Raw genomic sequence first — 15,902 nt, forward strand, 5'->3', positions numbered from 1 at the left:
GACACTAGTGGGGACACTGGTGGGAAGCAGCGCTGCAGCGTGCTTTGCACGTGGGGTGGACCCAGCGGTACCAGCAAAAACGCCCGGCAGGGCAGGTGGTTGCCAACTATTTGCTGGGTACTTTGGAGCTTGTTTTAGCTGCCATTATTAATAATTACACATCCAGAGCTCCCTCTGCCCCCGCCCTGCAAGGGCGCTTGAGCTGCGGCGGGTGCCTGGGAGCTGCTGCGCCCCAGGGAATTAAAAGCATCATCTTCCCGGGTGCCTGAGCACCAGCGGCTTTCTCGGTGGGCTCAGCAACCGCTGGGTCAGTTCGGGTCGGGCCCTTGATGGGGGGCTGGGAGAAAAGAAAAGCTCCTTTGGTATCTGTATGACATGGCCCGGCTCAAGCGAACCCACAGCCGGAGGGATTAAGGCACTGCTCGCTCACAAGGAAGCCATTTGCTGGCTTGAATCACTTGTTTCAGTCCCCTCCTTGTAGCTCTGCAGAGAAATAAGACTGGGGGGTGGGTCGGTGCCTGCAGAGGAGATGCCGACCCCGGGCGGCGTTTCAGCCGCTGCTGCGCCCGGAGAGGAACCCCCCCGCCTGCACTCTGCAGCTGATTTGGTGTTGGCACCGGCCTCACGCTTTATTGCCAAGGTTTAGCTATATGGGGCTGCAGGCTTGAATGTGGTTTAGCTTATTTTTTTAAAAATTGTTGCGCTCTAACTCGCTCTGGGCTGACCGTCACCCAGGCTGTCCTCGCGGCACGGGCGAACCTCTGTTTTGAGGCACCACATTATCCAAAGTGTTTTAGCTTAATTTTTGTTCAGCTTCGGGAAGTTGTGTGGGTCTTTCCCCACCCCAGAAGAAATCTTTACAGAGCACTACTAAACCTTAAGCCATCAGAGCATAAGTAACCCCAGGGACCAGGAGAATAGCCTAAGCATTAAAACATACGTCTTGAAGCACGCAAAACCAGGTCCTAGCAAATGCGAGACTGAGGAGGCAGGAACCCCACTATCATCATCATCAGTCATCGCCGTCGTCCTGGTGAGGAACGCCGACACAGGCAGACTGCTGCAACGCGAGGAAAGAGGACAGTCACTTAGGTCTACTGATTTTATTGCGTTACTAAATAAATTGGGTGATTCGACTTATTGTTGTGATTGGACTCAGGGTTAAATGGTTGCACCGTTGAAGCATTGATTAGCCCTAAAATAAAAGGTAATTCTTGGGTCCGTATGTGAGGCATGTTCTTTAGGGTGCCAACACATGAAACTATGTACGTAAGGATTTAAATGTCGGTCTCTCCCGGAGTCGCACAGGCACACAGCGGCAGGCAGAGCTCAGCTTGGCTCTTGGGGGAAGACACGTAGAGATAAATTTTTGTGCAGACCAAGAATCTGGGGGCTAAAATACTCTCTGCTCTGTGGTTTTACTATTCCCAAAGGAGTCCCACACCCCCTCGCCTCTCCCCCTCTTCCATTGCACCTCAATCATAAAGGTGACTGGCAACCTCCCTGAAAAAGGGGCTTGATCCAGAAGGGAGCTCAGCAAGCAATTACTGGTCGTGCGAAAGGGAGAAGGCAAAATTGGCCACGGTGATGTATTCGTTCTGTTGTTTCAAGGGCTCCACCGCAGACTTCTCCACACCTCCCCAGGCCCCAGAGCAGGGCACGGGGCTGCACATACACCCTGGGCACGCATGCGCGCACACACACACGCACACACTGCTTTATTATGTATTTTTTTTCTTAGCAAAAAAATAAAAATTTATTGTCCTCTAAAAAAAAAATCCATCCTGCCCTTGGAAACTGTGACACAGATTTGAGTTCTTTCCAGCCCCACATGCAAATTCACTCTGCCAAGAAAAGAGTCTAAACCAGGTTTCCGACAGCCAAAACACATATTTACAGAGTACGAGAGAACGACAGCTGAAATCACAGTTCTATACATGGAATCAACAACACGTTTTACACACCACCGATCACCATTCTGCCAACTTCTACACGGACTAGGGGCGCTTCTGCCCAGTGCCCTTCCTCCTGGGGAAAGCGGGGAAGAGACTGGTCAAGAATTGCCCCCAGAAATACTGCAGTGTGCATTATTATTATTTTTTTAAAACGTATACTGTATTTACTTTGTTTTAACATTGGAAGCTACGGAGTGGGGAAGCCCCAGAAAGCTCTCCGCTGCAGTCACTAGTTTGCAGGAATACTTCACCTTTAAAATACTAGGTTTTACATCAGTAACATCTATTTTGCTGTTGGCCATCACTCCAAAGATAATTATAACTCTGGAGGAAAAACACTGGTACTATTCTTCCTCCTCAGATGGGGGGAAAAGGAGAAAGAGAGGAGGGTTGGAGGCTGGTGGAACAGCAATGAATTACTGAGTCCGTTCAGCATTACAGGCTTCCTCACAGGGTAAGGACTTCATTGTCTCAGCTGCACAAGCCTTGCAAGTGGCTCAGGTTCAGCTTCAGAGATGTACGGAAAGCGTAAAACCCTTCGGCAGGGGATCAGCTGCAGCCACACCCCTGCGCGGGGGTCTGCTTCAGGCAAGTGTTGTGCTCCAGCTCCGAGACTCGCCCCCGGTCCCTCCTGCGCCACAGCTGGCACGCGGCTACGTCATCTAAGGCTGGAGATGATCTAAAAGTGGTCCTGTTAGCCCAAAGCGATGCCAAAATTCTTCAGCTCCTGGCTATGGTCTACAGCTCTAGCCTTGCTTTTTTGGTATCTGTCTACCCAAGATAGTGTTGTCTTAAGCCATCTGCTTCTATATTGTTTTTCCATAATAATGTATAAGTCTATTGACCTTTAAGATACTGTGGTTTCACAACACAATTAAGACTCCCTGCCCCCAGCTCTCAACTCAGAAGTGTCCAACCTGCACGATTAGTCACTGAGGTCAACACTTCTGAAGCTCCCCAAAATTTGGGGAGGAAAATGTCATTATCCAATAAGGAGTCTGTGTGAAGAGGCAGGACCCAGCTGTGTTCACGGCTGCTCAGGAACAGCCAGCTGGGCTGCTCATCAGGAAACCTTGTGGACCAAAATGTCGTTTTGAAGCGTGACTTCGCCAAAAAAAGCCCCCTTAGTTCTGATGTGTTACTGCGTGTCCTGTAAAAGGGAGTTCCTGCTTCAAATTACAGGGGCTGTACACATTAGCACCAGGTTTATTTCAACAAGACTCTTTACACCACACAGAAGCTGACCCCAGACTCTTAAGCCTTAATCACAGTGCTGTGATTACGGTTCATCCTTCCTGCCTGGGGCAGGCAGTAACAACTGCTGGAGTGGGTCAGAAATGCTGCCCTTTCCCCTGCTCTCACCTCACTCAGTTATGAATAAGTGGCCCCCCAAAATATTCACAAAATACTCAAAGATGAAGTTCTCTTTTCCATCTGATGCTTAAGAAAATAATTCACATTTCAGATCTTTTTTTTTTTTAAAGCAGCAAACAAATTCATAGAATCCTAAATTTAAGAAGTGTTTCTTAAAGAACCAGAGGAAAGAAACAGTCTATGTGCTTGTGCAAAGAGAGTGCTGAGATACGTTAGGTTGGGGGGAAAGGGAAGGGGATGTGGCATCCCAGGGCTAGTGCTAATTCCTTCAGGCTGCTCTGCCATGAGTGCAGTGTGGCAATGGAACGTTAAATTTTAAGGGCCACAAACGAGGGAAGTTTTGAATTCTTTGGTCCTTCAGTATAAGTTTTAAAAAACAGAGAAACTGTATTACTCAAAAGGGAAACACATGCTTTCTCTGGCCTGGAATTCTCCTTGTACCCCCTTGCCTAAGCAGTTTGCCCCCCCAGAAGCTGGGGACAACTCTCTCTTCCCCCTCGACCCGACGGCCCTGCATCACACCGCGCCTGGAAGTCCCACAGCCAGCCAGAGCTGCCTCCAGCGGACCAGTTCCCTCTGAAGCGAGGGGAGAAAGCGAAGAGCCCCTGTGGGAATCGGATGCAGTCACGCAGCCGGGTGCTGGACAGTTCTGGAAAAAGCGGCTTGGCCAAAGGCAGCGTCACCCTGAACGGTCCCCCAGGGAGGCAGGAAAGCGGATAAACCACCACGCTAATAAAAAGTGTGTGTTACAAAGCAATAGCCAAAAGAGGCTGATCAGCTCTGGCTCTTATAAATATTACAGACCTGATTCAAGAGTTTATTTCCTATGGTTTAAGTTAGTTACAAAAACCTTTTAGTAAATTTTTATCTTAATTGGGCTTTTTCCTCCTCCCCCCACTTTTTTTTTTTCCTAAAAAAGAAATGTTCACGTATTTTAATAAAAGGTCTTTCCTTAAAATCAGACCAAGGCAGATGTGCTGCCCCATGGCACAGACATTCAAAGGCTATAACCAAACAACATAGCCACAATAATCACTCAACAGTGTCTCTCCATAAAAAAAAAATTAAAAAAACCTGATGCTAGTTACAACAAAATACACATGGAAAAAAAAGCATTTTTACCAAAAAACCCAAAAACAAGTTAATGGGAAAAACATAAAAAAAGAACTACACAGAGCTGCACTTAAGAGATCATCTGGGAATGCATATTAACCCCTTCCATGTAAAGGAAAGGTGGAATTATGGAAGCAAACCTAATTATGTCTTTGCATTAAATATGAAGCTTTCTGAGAGGCTCCGGTAAAAATTAAGTTTTCCTACAACAGTGGGCTGCCGGAGGTTCCAGTGCTTTTCCAGGTCAGCGAGGGGTGGCACAGGCAGAATCCCTGTGCAAAATAAAATGTTTAGTCAACTGAGCGGCCTTTTGGTTGAGATCCCAGCAGGTTACTGCAATCCACCTGATGTAAAAATCCAATGGACACACTGGTAGAGAAAGTCACAGGAAAGCTCAGCTAGTGGACAGGTCTAAGCTGGTGGCATTTTATCGTCACGCTGGACTTTCTCTGTCACCACAGGCATACATGATCTCTAGCACAAGGGTTTCTGGACCCAGTAGGACACAACCCATCCTTGAGGTGCTGACACAGGAAAACATCAACTCTGTTCGACAAAAGTATCCTCAAACTACCTGGAATTGTTTGATGCATTTCAGCAGCAGCTATGAATCAGGTCCCTGTGGCTAAAACGAAATTAATTTGGTCTGAAACAGTAAAAAGTCTCTAGACAGCCACCAGACAAAGGGGTGCCTGGAGAGAACTAACCTGTGCATCTATATTTCTTTCATAAAGGGCTTTAGCTGACACAACAGCAATACTTCTAAGTCTGCTCAGACCTGGAATATGTTAGCTGTATCAGCAATGAACACTAGTCACTTAATTTTGGGGCTTGGCTTGCTCTAGATCCAATACATTTTTTTCCCTCTTTTCTACTTTTCATAGAAATATACAAAGAGTGTAAAAAAAAATTTAAAAAGCGAACTTTGCTGATTAAATGACAGACAAAGTTCCTGCACATTCAGAGGTTGGCAACATGAGGCCCACCAGGCAGGCACCCAGCGGAGCTTCCATCAGGGAGGACGGCTTTAACCAAGCTGGGTCAGTGAAAGAACAGGGAGACCGAAGACATGAACAAGTCATTTCAATCCACCTCGATCCTCCCCGTGATCTCAACTCTTCCTCTGGAAAGCACATGGAAGCCCCTCTTGCCCACTCTAAATCCTTCTGGAAATAGTCAAAAATTTGTTATCACCTAAATAGAAAAGAGGAGAAACACAGACTCTTTGTAAATGGCCCTTTGATCTGTATTAAAAACAGCTCTCAAAGTTCCTCAAGAGTTAGAATTAGTGGGGCACGGGTGAGGGGCAGTTTAGATACGGGATGTAAAATATTAAAAAGTGCTCTGCAACTAATTTTTGTTTTATGTGTGTATGTGCATGTGTGTGCATATAGATACATACACAAACATGCACATACACACACATATATACATATATATATATACACATACATATATATATGTACACATACATATATATGTACGTATGTATAAAGTTAAAAAGTTCTATACGATATGATTAGAACAAGCGTCCTTGGAAGGTCACGACTGGAGAGAGTGGGGCCTGTTGGGATGGCAGATGGGGCACTCGCCCTCCTCGGCGCACGATTCACACAGCACTGCGTGTTGGCACGGTAACACCACCCGGTTCTCCTCCTGACACTTAAGGCATTTCACTGACTGCATCTGAAATACTGCCTGCAAGAGAGCGGGACAGGGCAAAACATAAGCAAAGTCACAAAGCAAAAGGATTCCCACCCCGTGCTACGCAGTTTGGGGAACAGCAAGGAGGCAGCAGCGGAAGGACTTGCAGCTGTCAGCCCGTTCATCTTCTGAAGCAAAAAGCAGAGCAGCACAGCATGTCGTCTTTTAGGACCTTTAGCATCAACAGAGATTTAGTTGACTTAAACTCTGTATTTTCGGCACAAAGAGGTAGGTATTTATATATACATATTCCTGTAAGCTGGCTAGAACTCACTTTGGCTACATCCACATGGAATTGCTTTGATAGGCTGCTGATTCCTGGCACTATTAAAAGAAAAGGGGAAAAAGCTGCAATCTGTAGGAGCAGAGAGAGCAAGGCCCAGCCCTGCAAATCCCTGACACTCACCTTATCGACTTTCTCCAGGTTTGCCCGCAGCTGTTTCTGAAGCGTGTAAAGTGAAGAGAGCGAGAGAGTTTCCAAGTCAGAGAAGGAGCGCAGAAACTGAGGGTCCTGGCCCGCATGGATCCTCTCCAGCTCCTCCTGCAGTTTCTTCACTTGCAGCTCCAAGGCTTCCCTCTGCTCGCGGGCCAGTTCACATTCCATGTTAGCTGTGTTGGCGCGATCATTTGCTTCCTCTGCCTCCTTTTTCCAAGCATCACAAGCCTAGAGGTTCCAACAAAGAGGGTAAAAGCAGAAGTCTGAAAACTCCGTCAGCCTCCAATAGAGAATCCCAGGCAAAACTATCCATTTTCATACACTCCTCAGCAGGAGTGTGTTCTGTCCAATCTGTCCCATTCCCAAATTCTGAAGGGAAGCTCCAAGGATGTTTCAAAGTGCTGCTCATTCCAGATACACAGAACTACAGCCAAAGCAGATGGGGTATTTGGCTCACACCGTTAAGGGGATGAACTTTGCAGAGCGGCAAATTGTCATGGATTAAGTCAATTGCCAGGTCCAAAAGACAGTCAAGCACCTCAGTGCATCTGTTACGACACCAGGCCTTGCGCGTCCAGCATCTGAACACATCAGGCACAGTGATTCAGTCCCCCTTTCCAAGGCAGAAGAGAGAAATAAGAATGCTTAAGAGAATCTGTTTGTAAAACCTACAGCTCTTCCTGTCACCTCAATGTCTGGAAAGCTTCTCTTTGAAGGCTGACACCCTCCTACTCCTTTACACTTCCTAATCCCTCTTCCCAGGAGTTAAGTACCTGTTTGGCTTGTTTCCAAGACTCTTCCCACTGCTTTATTGTGCCATTGGCTTCATCCAGTTCTTGTCGTAGCCGTGCCAGCTCCGCAGCACCTGGACCTGACAGAAACGCAGGTGAGGTACTGGGCGAAAAACTCCCCGAAGCAAAGTGTTCCCATATGCTGCTGTTCATCCCATTTAAACCTGTTTCACAGGGAAATAGAGAGGGTTATGTCACAGGTGCTGGTGATTCCCCCATTTCCTCCCTACCCCTGTGAAATCCAGGATTCAAAACTGTACATAGAAAAAAAAACGATCATCCTAAGAATTACTTTCCTCCTCAGGGCCCAGGAGTCTGTCATAGATGGACTTTATTAGGGGAAGATTCCCATCATTAGACCTCATCTTTAATGATACAGGGAGGACCCAAGAAACTGAGTAGAGCAGGGCTGACTACCAGCTTGAATCCCCCTTCTCATATGAGAACCTCTGAACTGCTTACTCACACAGCCATCAGCGCTGCTGAACAGACTGGTTCACGCAGCCAACTCAGGTGGTGCTTCCTCTGACACCATACCCTAAGAAAACTTCTGCTTTTGTCTCCTCAGCTCGGTGCTTAGAAAAGCAGTCTCACTTCGCAAGCAGTAAGACTAAAATGCGCCCACATCATTACTGTTTGCATATGCACGAAACAGCACTAACTGGAAAACCCTGTTTATAAACAAGTAGAGGCGATAGTATATTCATCAGCTTCACCCCCTGCAGAGTTCTAGCATAAAACTAGTGACTGGCACAGGAGAAGACTAACTAACCACTTCCCTATTTTAGCTTGTTCAAATAATTTCTCTTTCCAGGAATAAATTCAAGGCTTAGGAGACAAAGCAGTAGAAAACCAGTTTTAAACAAAACTGGCTATTTTTCACGGACTCTAAGGTTTGTACTCTTTTAATAACAAAAATATTTTTACTTAAAATAAGCACTCGGGGGAGAACCAGTAATAAAAGCTCATATCGAGACAGAGCTGCTGAGTGATGTGGACTCTTAGGCACACAGTCGTGCACCAGTTTGACGTAGGAGTCATTTTCATTTAGTGGTGCTCACCACTGGCTGTGGACATTCCTAAATCTAGTTTAGGAATTATCTAAATTATCTGCATTTGATAATTCTGATCTTGCAGCAGTCAAACTGACTGTGTCTGCAAGCAAGCCCTGGAGCCAATGGTCTCGCACTGAGGGCTAACCCAGCACCACTTACTTCCCACTCAGTACCAGTCAAGACACAAACAGTTACAAATAAAAATACAGCTCAAAAATAGTAACTTGTCTTCACTAAGGGCTTGGGGGCATTAACAAGTCATTTAGCAGAGCAGCAAGGGATCTTTGCTGGCTCAAGTCACTTATCCTAGATCCACTTCAGCTGCTTGAAGCGTGCTCAGTTAAAAGCAAGAAGTTTTAATGGAGTCCAAACTCACATTTTGTTTTTAAAACTCCAGTTTTCTTGAATGGGAGTTAACTAAGCAGGATGCTGGCAGGCCACAAATTTTGCCATAATGCTGACTGAGCTTATCTTGTCTTTTTACTCCCCTGCTACCTGCTGTTCTCATTTCACATTTGAAGCAGCGAGCCCCCTTGGTCAGGAATGCCTTCTCTGTACATTTTGCATCTAGCACAGTGGGAACTGGCCCAGGACTAGGTATTTTTAACGCAACTGCAATACAAAGAAGTAATAACTACACACATTACACACTAACTTATGTGTATTCAGCAAGTCACATGGAATAGATAGATTCCAAATTCCCAACTGCTAGGCTACTATTTAAATACATTATGAAAACTTCAGCAAAAATAGGTATTTTCCTGTAATACAAAACCCCTAACTTTTTTCTTAAAAATAAATTATTTAAATGCATTTGTGAATTTCATGCATTTCTGTGTCTTTTTGTTTGTGCATAGTAGTACTATAACTAGAGAGTCAAGACAAATATAACTGCTTGTTTCTTCTGAAATTAAAAGCAGGCCTTATCAGCAAGTTTTCCTTTTCTTACTGAAACCGAGATGAACAGCCAGCCTCAACACTAATTAATAGCAGAGATGCCCTCTGATGTCTCTTTTCGTATTATAGCAATTATAAAAGCTGTTAAATCCAAACAAACAGCAATTGCAAGGCATGGAAGCATGTTTTTTGCCTATGTAAACAAGGGATGCAGTTACACAGATAAATGCATGCAGGAATAGATTACAAAGGCATGTAATCATTTTATTAGGTTAAGCTTAATATTCAAGATTAAAGTGTGTCTCAAATTTGAAGAAGTGTTTACATCTAATATCAATAGACAGAACTGATATATACTGTTACTAACACAGAAATCAGCAGAACACACATCACTGTAGCCTTGAGCCCATCGAATAGTTTCATTTCTCAAGGTAACCCTGCATCTGGATAATAAAATAGATTTGGCCCCTCAGTTCCAAGCTCTGCCTGATACAGCCGAAGCTCAAAAGCAATTTGTCTTCTCTTTGTAGTCCCTCATACAGGAAAATGATCCTTAAGGGGGCGGGTGGAGGGGGGAGAAGGGAGCAAAGGGAACAAAGCTGGAACACTAATGTTTTGCAAAGTCCATACTGCAAAACTGCATGCAGAGTGCCAAACAGGGGAGAAAAGTACAACGACCCAAGTCTGCTCTAAAAGCCTCAAAAGCCAGCATGACCTACAAGCAGTCCCATGGGCAAATTGCAATCCCCACCTTAACTAAGTAAAGCTGAGGACCCAACTCTGAGTTTTATGTGAAGTGGAGTCTCGGCACAGCATTATTGACAGGGAAAGGCAGAGCTCTTTTCCCTGACAGGCATCAGAGCAAGTCACTTAACTCTTTTTCTCAGCCTAGATACATGGGAAGCAGAGGGAACTGCTCCCTTGTTCACAAGGTATTAGCTGATTTTTTGGCAAAGCAGCTTCTAGTACGGTTGCTATTCTCACGGGAAGAGGAGATACAAATGGTAGCAGTGAAATAACACATTAAAATTAAAGCTAACTTAAAAGAAAATACTTACATGGCACAGACAGGCATGTACATGGGACACACACACTGTGCATTTACCTAATGATCCATGAGAAGCTGATGTCCCCAGGAACGTGTTTTCTGATTGGCTTAAGTGTCCCTGGGGCTGATGGAGGAAATGCGATGAGAGGCTGACCGGTGGAGAAGGAGAGGCAGAGTGAAAGGAGGCAGAGCTTCCAAGGGACCCGGGGATATTTACAGGAGCAGAACTTTGCAGCAAACTCCCACCTGGACAAAGAACACAGAGAGGATGGCTATGTATGACCATGAAGTATGGGCAGAGCACACTGCAGGAGTTCAGAGCAGAAGGCATTAGCTTCCCTCTCTCCTTCCTTAGCCCCCTGGGATTCCCTCCACTTCTCATGATGTTTCATTCCCCTCTCAGCCTTTAAGGGGAACACTGAAGCTGCTGTCCCATGAACCATGTAGGTTAAGACCCTCCAGAGTTCAATGGACTACTCTTTCATCGGCCAAAGCAACAAAAGGTTTTCTGAGCAGAGTTCAGACCCTGTCAGTCTAGAGAAGATGAATTTGGTATCTGGTGACATACTTTGTAATGAAAAATTCACTTCTAAAACATGTGCCTCTACCTTTAATACTTCCAAACAACCTGTAGTGAGAAGACTATCAACGCTGGGTCAGGCCATGATCTTAACCACTAAAGATCAGTGACTAGCTTTAGTCATTTTAGACATACTTGAGTGCCTGGATCTATCAGTAATAAACCACCTCAAATAAACAAAAGCCCATCCTCCAAAGACATCACACTTCCCTTACACAAGAGGTCATCCTGTCTGCCACACACATGAGGGAGATCTCAGCCCTGCTCCTCACTCTCTCCTGATCTCCCTTCTTAGAAGATCACCAAGTAACACCCAGACCAGATGTGAATAGAGGAAAAAGCAGTGTGGAGGATCTCTAAGCCACTGCAGATGGGTAGTAGCAGAAGCAGGGGTATCAGCAGACATGCACGGTAAACTCCCCGACCAGGCTCTTATCTTTGGCAGGGAAGTGGAAGTGATTTCTTTTTTTAGGGTCCTTCCCCAGTTCAATACAGCTCCAGGCAGTGCAGTTCCCTTGGAAACCTTCAGACCACCAAAGTTAGCCTCATTCAAAACCTGTCTTACACAGCAAGGGTAGCCAGAAACTACAACCACTTCCAAAAAGCTATGAGACGTTTCATTTTTCCCTAGTCAGTCCTTAGAGACAGGTAGAAGAGCCCACCTCCACGGATTAAAATGAGACAGACATTACAGGCATCAAATCAGCAGACCATGACAACACTGTGACAGATGGATAGCATTACCAGGTCAGTGAGTTTCCTGTTACTGCTAGGGAGAGTTTTCTGCTTAGGATGCACATCGTTATACTTCGGCCTGTTTTTAAAGGTATCAGGTGCATTCTAGAGTCTACTTACACACTTCAAAAAAAAAATGATCAAGTCCATTCAGTCTCAAGAAACATCCCCAAGACACCTGGGCCCAATGGCAAGAACTCAGCTCTGCTAGTCAATTAGGGCAAGCTTTCACTTCAAAGATGCTCAGTGGTTGCCAGAGTTGGTTATAATTGCTGTTTTAACCAAGGTTACTTTGGGACTGGTTTTAGAGCTTTGTTGGGCTGGCTCAACTGAGGTGACTGGGCAACACTGCTTGGCAGAAGATAAAGAAAGCTCTGTTGCTTTCATGTACCTATCATGATGCCACTCGTGTGGGGCACTGTGCTGCTGTCAAATGTCTTCTCCAGGGCAGCCACTCCGAATTCATTCAGGTCCAGGTCATCCAAGGCAGACTCTGCCAGACACAGAGGTACCAATTATGTTATAAAGGACCAACAACTTCAAGAGATAGGATGGCCCAAAGAGCCTACATGCAGAGGAGCTTTCGCTCTCTATTTTTCAGTCTGCACAGCCCTACTCTCCGCCCTGTGCAACGCTGTTCTTAAATGGTTTGGCAGAAGTGTCATGGGCAGCTTTTCAGTTCAGGTTCTTTTGCCTGATCTGACTTCTTTTTGTCTCAAAGTATTCTCAAGTGTTATATGAAAACAAAAATTTGATGAAATAACAGCAGTTCCCATAAGTCTTCCCCCAAACTGCTCTTTCAAGTCTGTCCATAATATGCAATAACACTGGCTTATGACATGTCTCGGTCTGGCTTATGCTTTGTCCCTACTTTGCTGAAGAGCCACTCAGAAAAGAAATACCAGTATAAGGGAACACTTGAAAATCACCTCTGAGGTTCAAAGATGGGGTAAAAAAAGGAAAACTTATGAATGTCTGCAAATGTTATATCTATCTGAACATGCCTTATCACTAATCATGATCCATGTAATTCCACCCCACACATGCCCACTCATTTCCATTATTATTTTTAACAAATTAGTGAGATGACCTCAGAAACGTTAGATTAAACAAAAAAACCCCAAAACAAGCAGGTGACCAAAAAGTCTGTACCTATCTAAAAGGGGTGATTCCACTCTCTGGACTCTACTGTTCTCCTTTTTCTTACAGCCTATGTCCTACACTCTATGAAGGGCAAGTCCTTACAAAATACCTAGTGGTAGCCCCTGCTATAAAATTGTCATTTAAAATGTAAGGGGTTGTAACTGTGGGAAAGGCCCCTCTGATTTCCTGCCTACTCCAAGACCTCTTTGTCACTTTGACAAACCTAAAACTAAGGCCCTTTACACCATCTGACATTCTGAGTAAGTGGCTCAGAGGCCTTCTGTTGGTCCCGTGGGTGAATTTCATCCATAATGACCTGCAGAAAACATCAGATGTGTCACAGTCACAGAAAAAGTTTACAGCCTCAGGAATCTGCCAACACCGACAGAGATGAAAAACTGGAGTTCACTGGAACACCCATGCTATTCCAATTCTCATACCTGGTGATCCACGTCTGAGGAAGCCCTATTAGCATAAATAAAAAAGGTGAAGTTACCTATGACAGACTCAACGGTGTCACTGGTTGGGTAGAAAGGAAGGGCATTGGCATTCATGCCTGGTATGCTGCTGGTGCCGGCAGGGCTTGGTGGCGTGGCAGCCAGACTGGAGGTGATACTAGAGGAGATGCTGGATGTCAGGGGGCTCCCCACTGGGAGAATACCCAGTATGTCCTGAAACAAGAGTTTTAAAAGGGAAAAAGGTAGGAAATAAAACATCTTTATAAAAGAACCTCTTCAGAAACATGCAGGAATGAGCCAAAGATCAGCAGCAAACCTGTTCCTGCTTGCTTCCAACCTGACAGATGGCTGGTACTACTACTGGGCTGGGGGTGGGGGAAGAGATTAACAGCTTTGCTTTAATTTCTGCCGACTGTTCTCCGTCTGTCCATTCCACCCCCCACCCCCACCCCAGCATTACAAACATCCTTCAGGCTGCCCCAGAATTAACTCCTGTGCCCCACAGGTTGCATGCAATCATAGGGATGGGTCACACAATCACTCACTCAGACTTAGTTCAGCACACAACTTAGAACCTGATATTAAATTCTCTTTGCCGAATCCTTGAACTTAGATGACTGCAGAGATCCATTTCAGCTCAATTTTCTGTAATTTGGAGACCCTCTCTCCAGCACAGTCCAGGCCTATGAATCTATCCCGAATTTACACAGGTCAGGCCATTCACAAATAACCCCTCCAGCAAATCATCCCATCTTCATAAAGTAATCCCTCAAGCTGAGCATCCCTAATGGTGTCTGGACTGTCATTTACTCCCTGTGGAGTTGCCTGCATCCAGAGATTTCTCTTGTCCTTGGCTGTGGTGGTGCGAGCACTGAGCTAGGTTCAGAGCCCTGCTAGCAGTACCATACCTGTTTGGGCTGTAACAAAGGTTGCTCCTGGCTCCTGTGTTCCAGTGAGTGAGACTTCATTTTTGCCTGCTGCAGTAAAGAAACAGAACAAAAGATAAGCAGAGGGATTAGCAACAAAACTAAAAATGCCTGACTGCTGGCTTTGAAGAAGCCATGGGAAACGCAGTCCCCTCCTCTCTTACAGCCTGCTCTGAGCACTAGAGAACTGAGAGAGCACGAAAGCACAGCAAACTGAAAACACCCCAAGTAATTTGCTTTCTATATACCAAGACATCACCCTTAGAATTATGCAAAGACATGTCACAATTACATTTGCCTTCAATGTTGCTGTAAGTCCTCTGCTAGCACAAAGGACATCTTAAGAACGAAGACCAAAAATGAATTATTTTGCCTCGCTATAAATAACTCATCAGCCCTACTAGTACCTAAAAATAGTGCCAGAAATGGTGGGAGGCACACTACATTTTTAAGTTATGTAAACATTTTTCAGCTTTGGGAAAATAAAGTATGTAAATTATGTTTTCCCCTCAAACCTTTTCAGCTCCCAGCTAGGATTGCAAAGTAAAATAAAGTGATAACTAACCAATTTTAAAAGCAACATCAAAACCGATTTAAAAAAAAATAAATCCTTCCCCCATCCACTAACATAGAGAGCTCAAAGCTATAAAACGTAAGTGAGGTCGAGGCTGTCTGGAATTGCAAAACTGCATGAATGCCAATATACATTTAGAATTCCACTATCCAACCTAAGGACCTTCCAGCAGTATATCCTTAACAGATATCAACCCTCTTGCCTCACAACATCAGTCAATTCTGAGCTACAGTAAGCAGAGCTGGGAAGGAAGTGGCCTCTTGAGCTTGTCAGTGTGTAACGGTCTGTTCTGCGGGCCTTGCTCCGCTCCTCCCATGCCAATACATGCGTAAGGCACAGGGAGATCAATCACACCCTCTCGGCCTGGAGAGGGAGCAAAAAAGTGGTGAGAGTCAGGGCTGCTTGTTTACTCACTCTCCACCTACCTCCAGTCTGAATCAGAGACAAACTCCATGCATAAACTCGGCTCGACTGTTTTTATTGCAAATGCAGGCAGTCACCATCTCTACAGGGGAGATTCAGGCACTAGGTACAACCGCAGCGCACGAGACGCCACGCTGACCTCAAGTGATATGCCTTGACTTTTTGGCTTAAACAATCTTATGAATAAGATAAATGATTGCTGGAGAGGGATGACATAACCAGACAGGCGAAAGAGCAGCAGCAGAATTCATCCCTTGGTTTTACTTAATTAAATCATTTTCTCTGCTTAACTGTATGCCTATGGGCAGATGGGGAGGTCAAAGCCTGGCAACAGGCAGTTGAAATGTGGATGCAAAGATCCTTCTGTGGTGGGTACCATTATCTCATGCTTCCCTGAACAACATACAGTGCGTTTACATCCAGCAAAACTACCACTGAACCAATCACAGGCTTGTTTTCCTTTGAGAGCAATAGATGCATTACATTAAAGCCTCTGTGTGCGGCTGCTAACACGCCTGCTAGATAATCCAACACATCCCTACCCTGTTTGACGCTCATCTGAACACACGATGTGCTATCAACAGACATCAGCAGCTAAAGTGAAGGCACATACACAGCCGTGCCCACCTCCCCTGCCCCGAGAGGCTTCCTGCCAATGTTGCTAGCTGGCTCTGGTGCACTTGAGGCTTA

The 15,902-nt window shown here is 45.3% G+C and overlaps 1 protein-coding gene across 1 annotated transcript in view; it reads right to left on the bottom strand.

Annotated features, from left to right (window-relative positions):
- Nucleotides 1–5,715: 5,715 nt before the first annotated feature.
- The window catches only part of UNK (unkempt family zinc finger), a 39,691-nt gene continuing 29,504 nt past the window's right edge, over nucleotides 5,716–15,902 (bottom strand). Inside the window, exons 11-17 of the mRNA XM_010288312.1 lie at nucleotides 14,198–14,263; nucleotides 13,328–13,502; nucleotides 12,080–12,181; nucleotides 10,431–10,619; nucleotides 7,356–7,537; nucleotides 6,553–6,810; nucleotides 5,716–6,140 (exon numbers count right to left, since the gene is read on the bottom strand). Coding sequence (XP_010286614.1) covers nucleotides 5,985–6,140; nucleotides 6,553–6,810; nucleotides 7,356–7,537; nucleotides 10,431–10,619; nucleotides 12,080–12,181; nucleotides 13,328–13,502; nucleotides 14,198–14,263 — 1,128 coding nt within the window. The 3' untranslated portion in view covers nucleotides 5,716–5,984. The remainder of the gene's footprint in view (nucleotides 6,141–6,552; nucleotides 6,811–7,355; nucleotides 7,538–10,430; nucleotides 10,620–12,079; nucleotides 12,182–13,327; nucleotides 13,503–14,197; nucleotides 14,264–15,902) is intronic.

The sequence above is a fragment of the Phaethon lepturus genome, unplaced genomic scaffold (genome assembly GCF_000687285.1).
Source record: "Phaethon lepturus isolate BGI_N335 unplaced genomic scaffold, ASM68728v1 scaffold39525, whole genome shotgun sequence".
NCBI lineage: Eukaryota > Metazoa > Chordata > Aves > Phaethontiformes > Phaethontidae > Phaethon > Phaethon lepturus.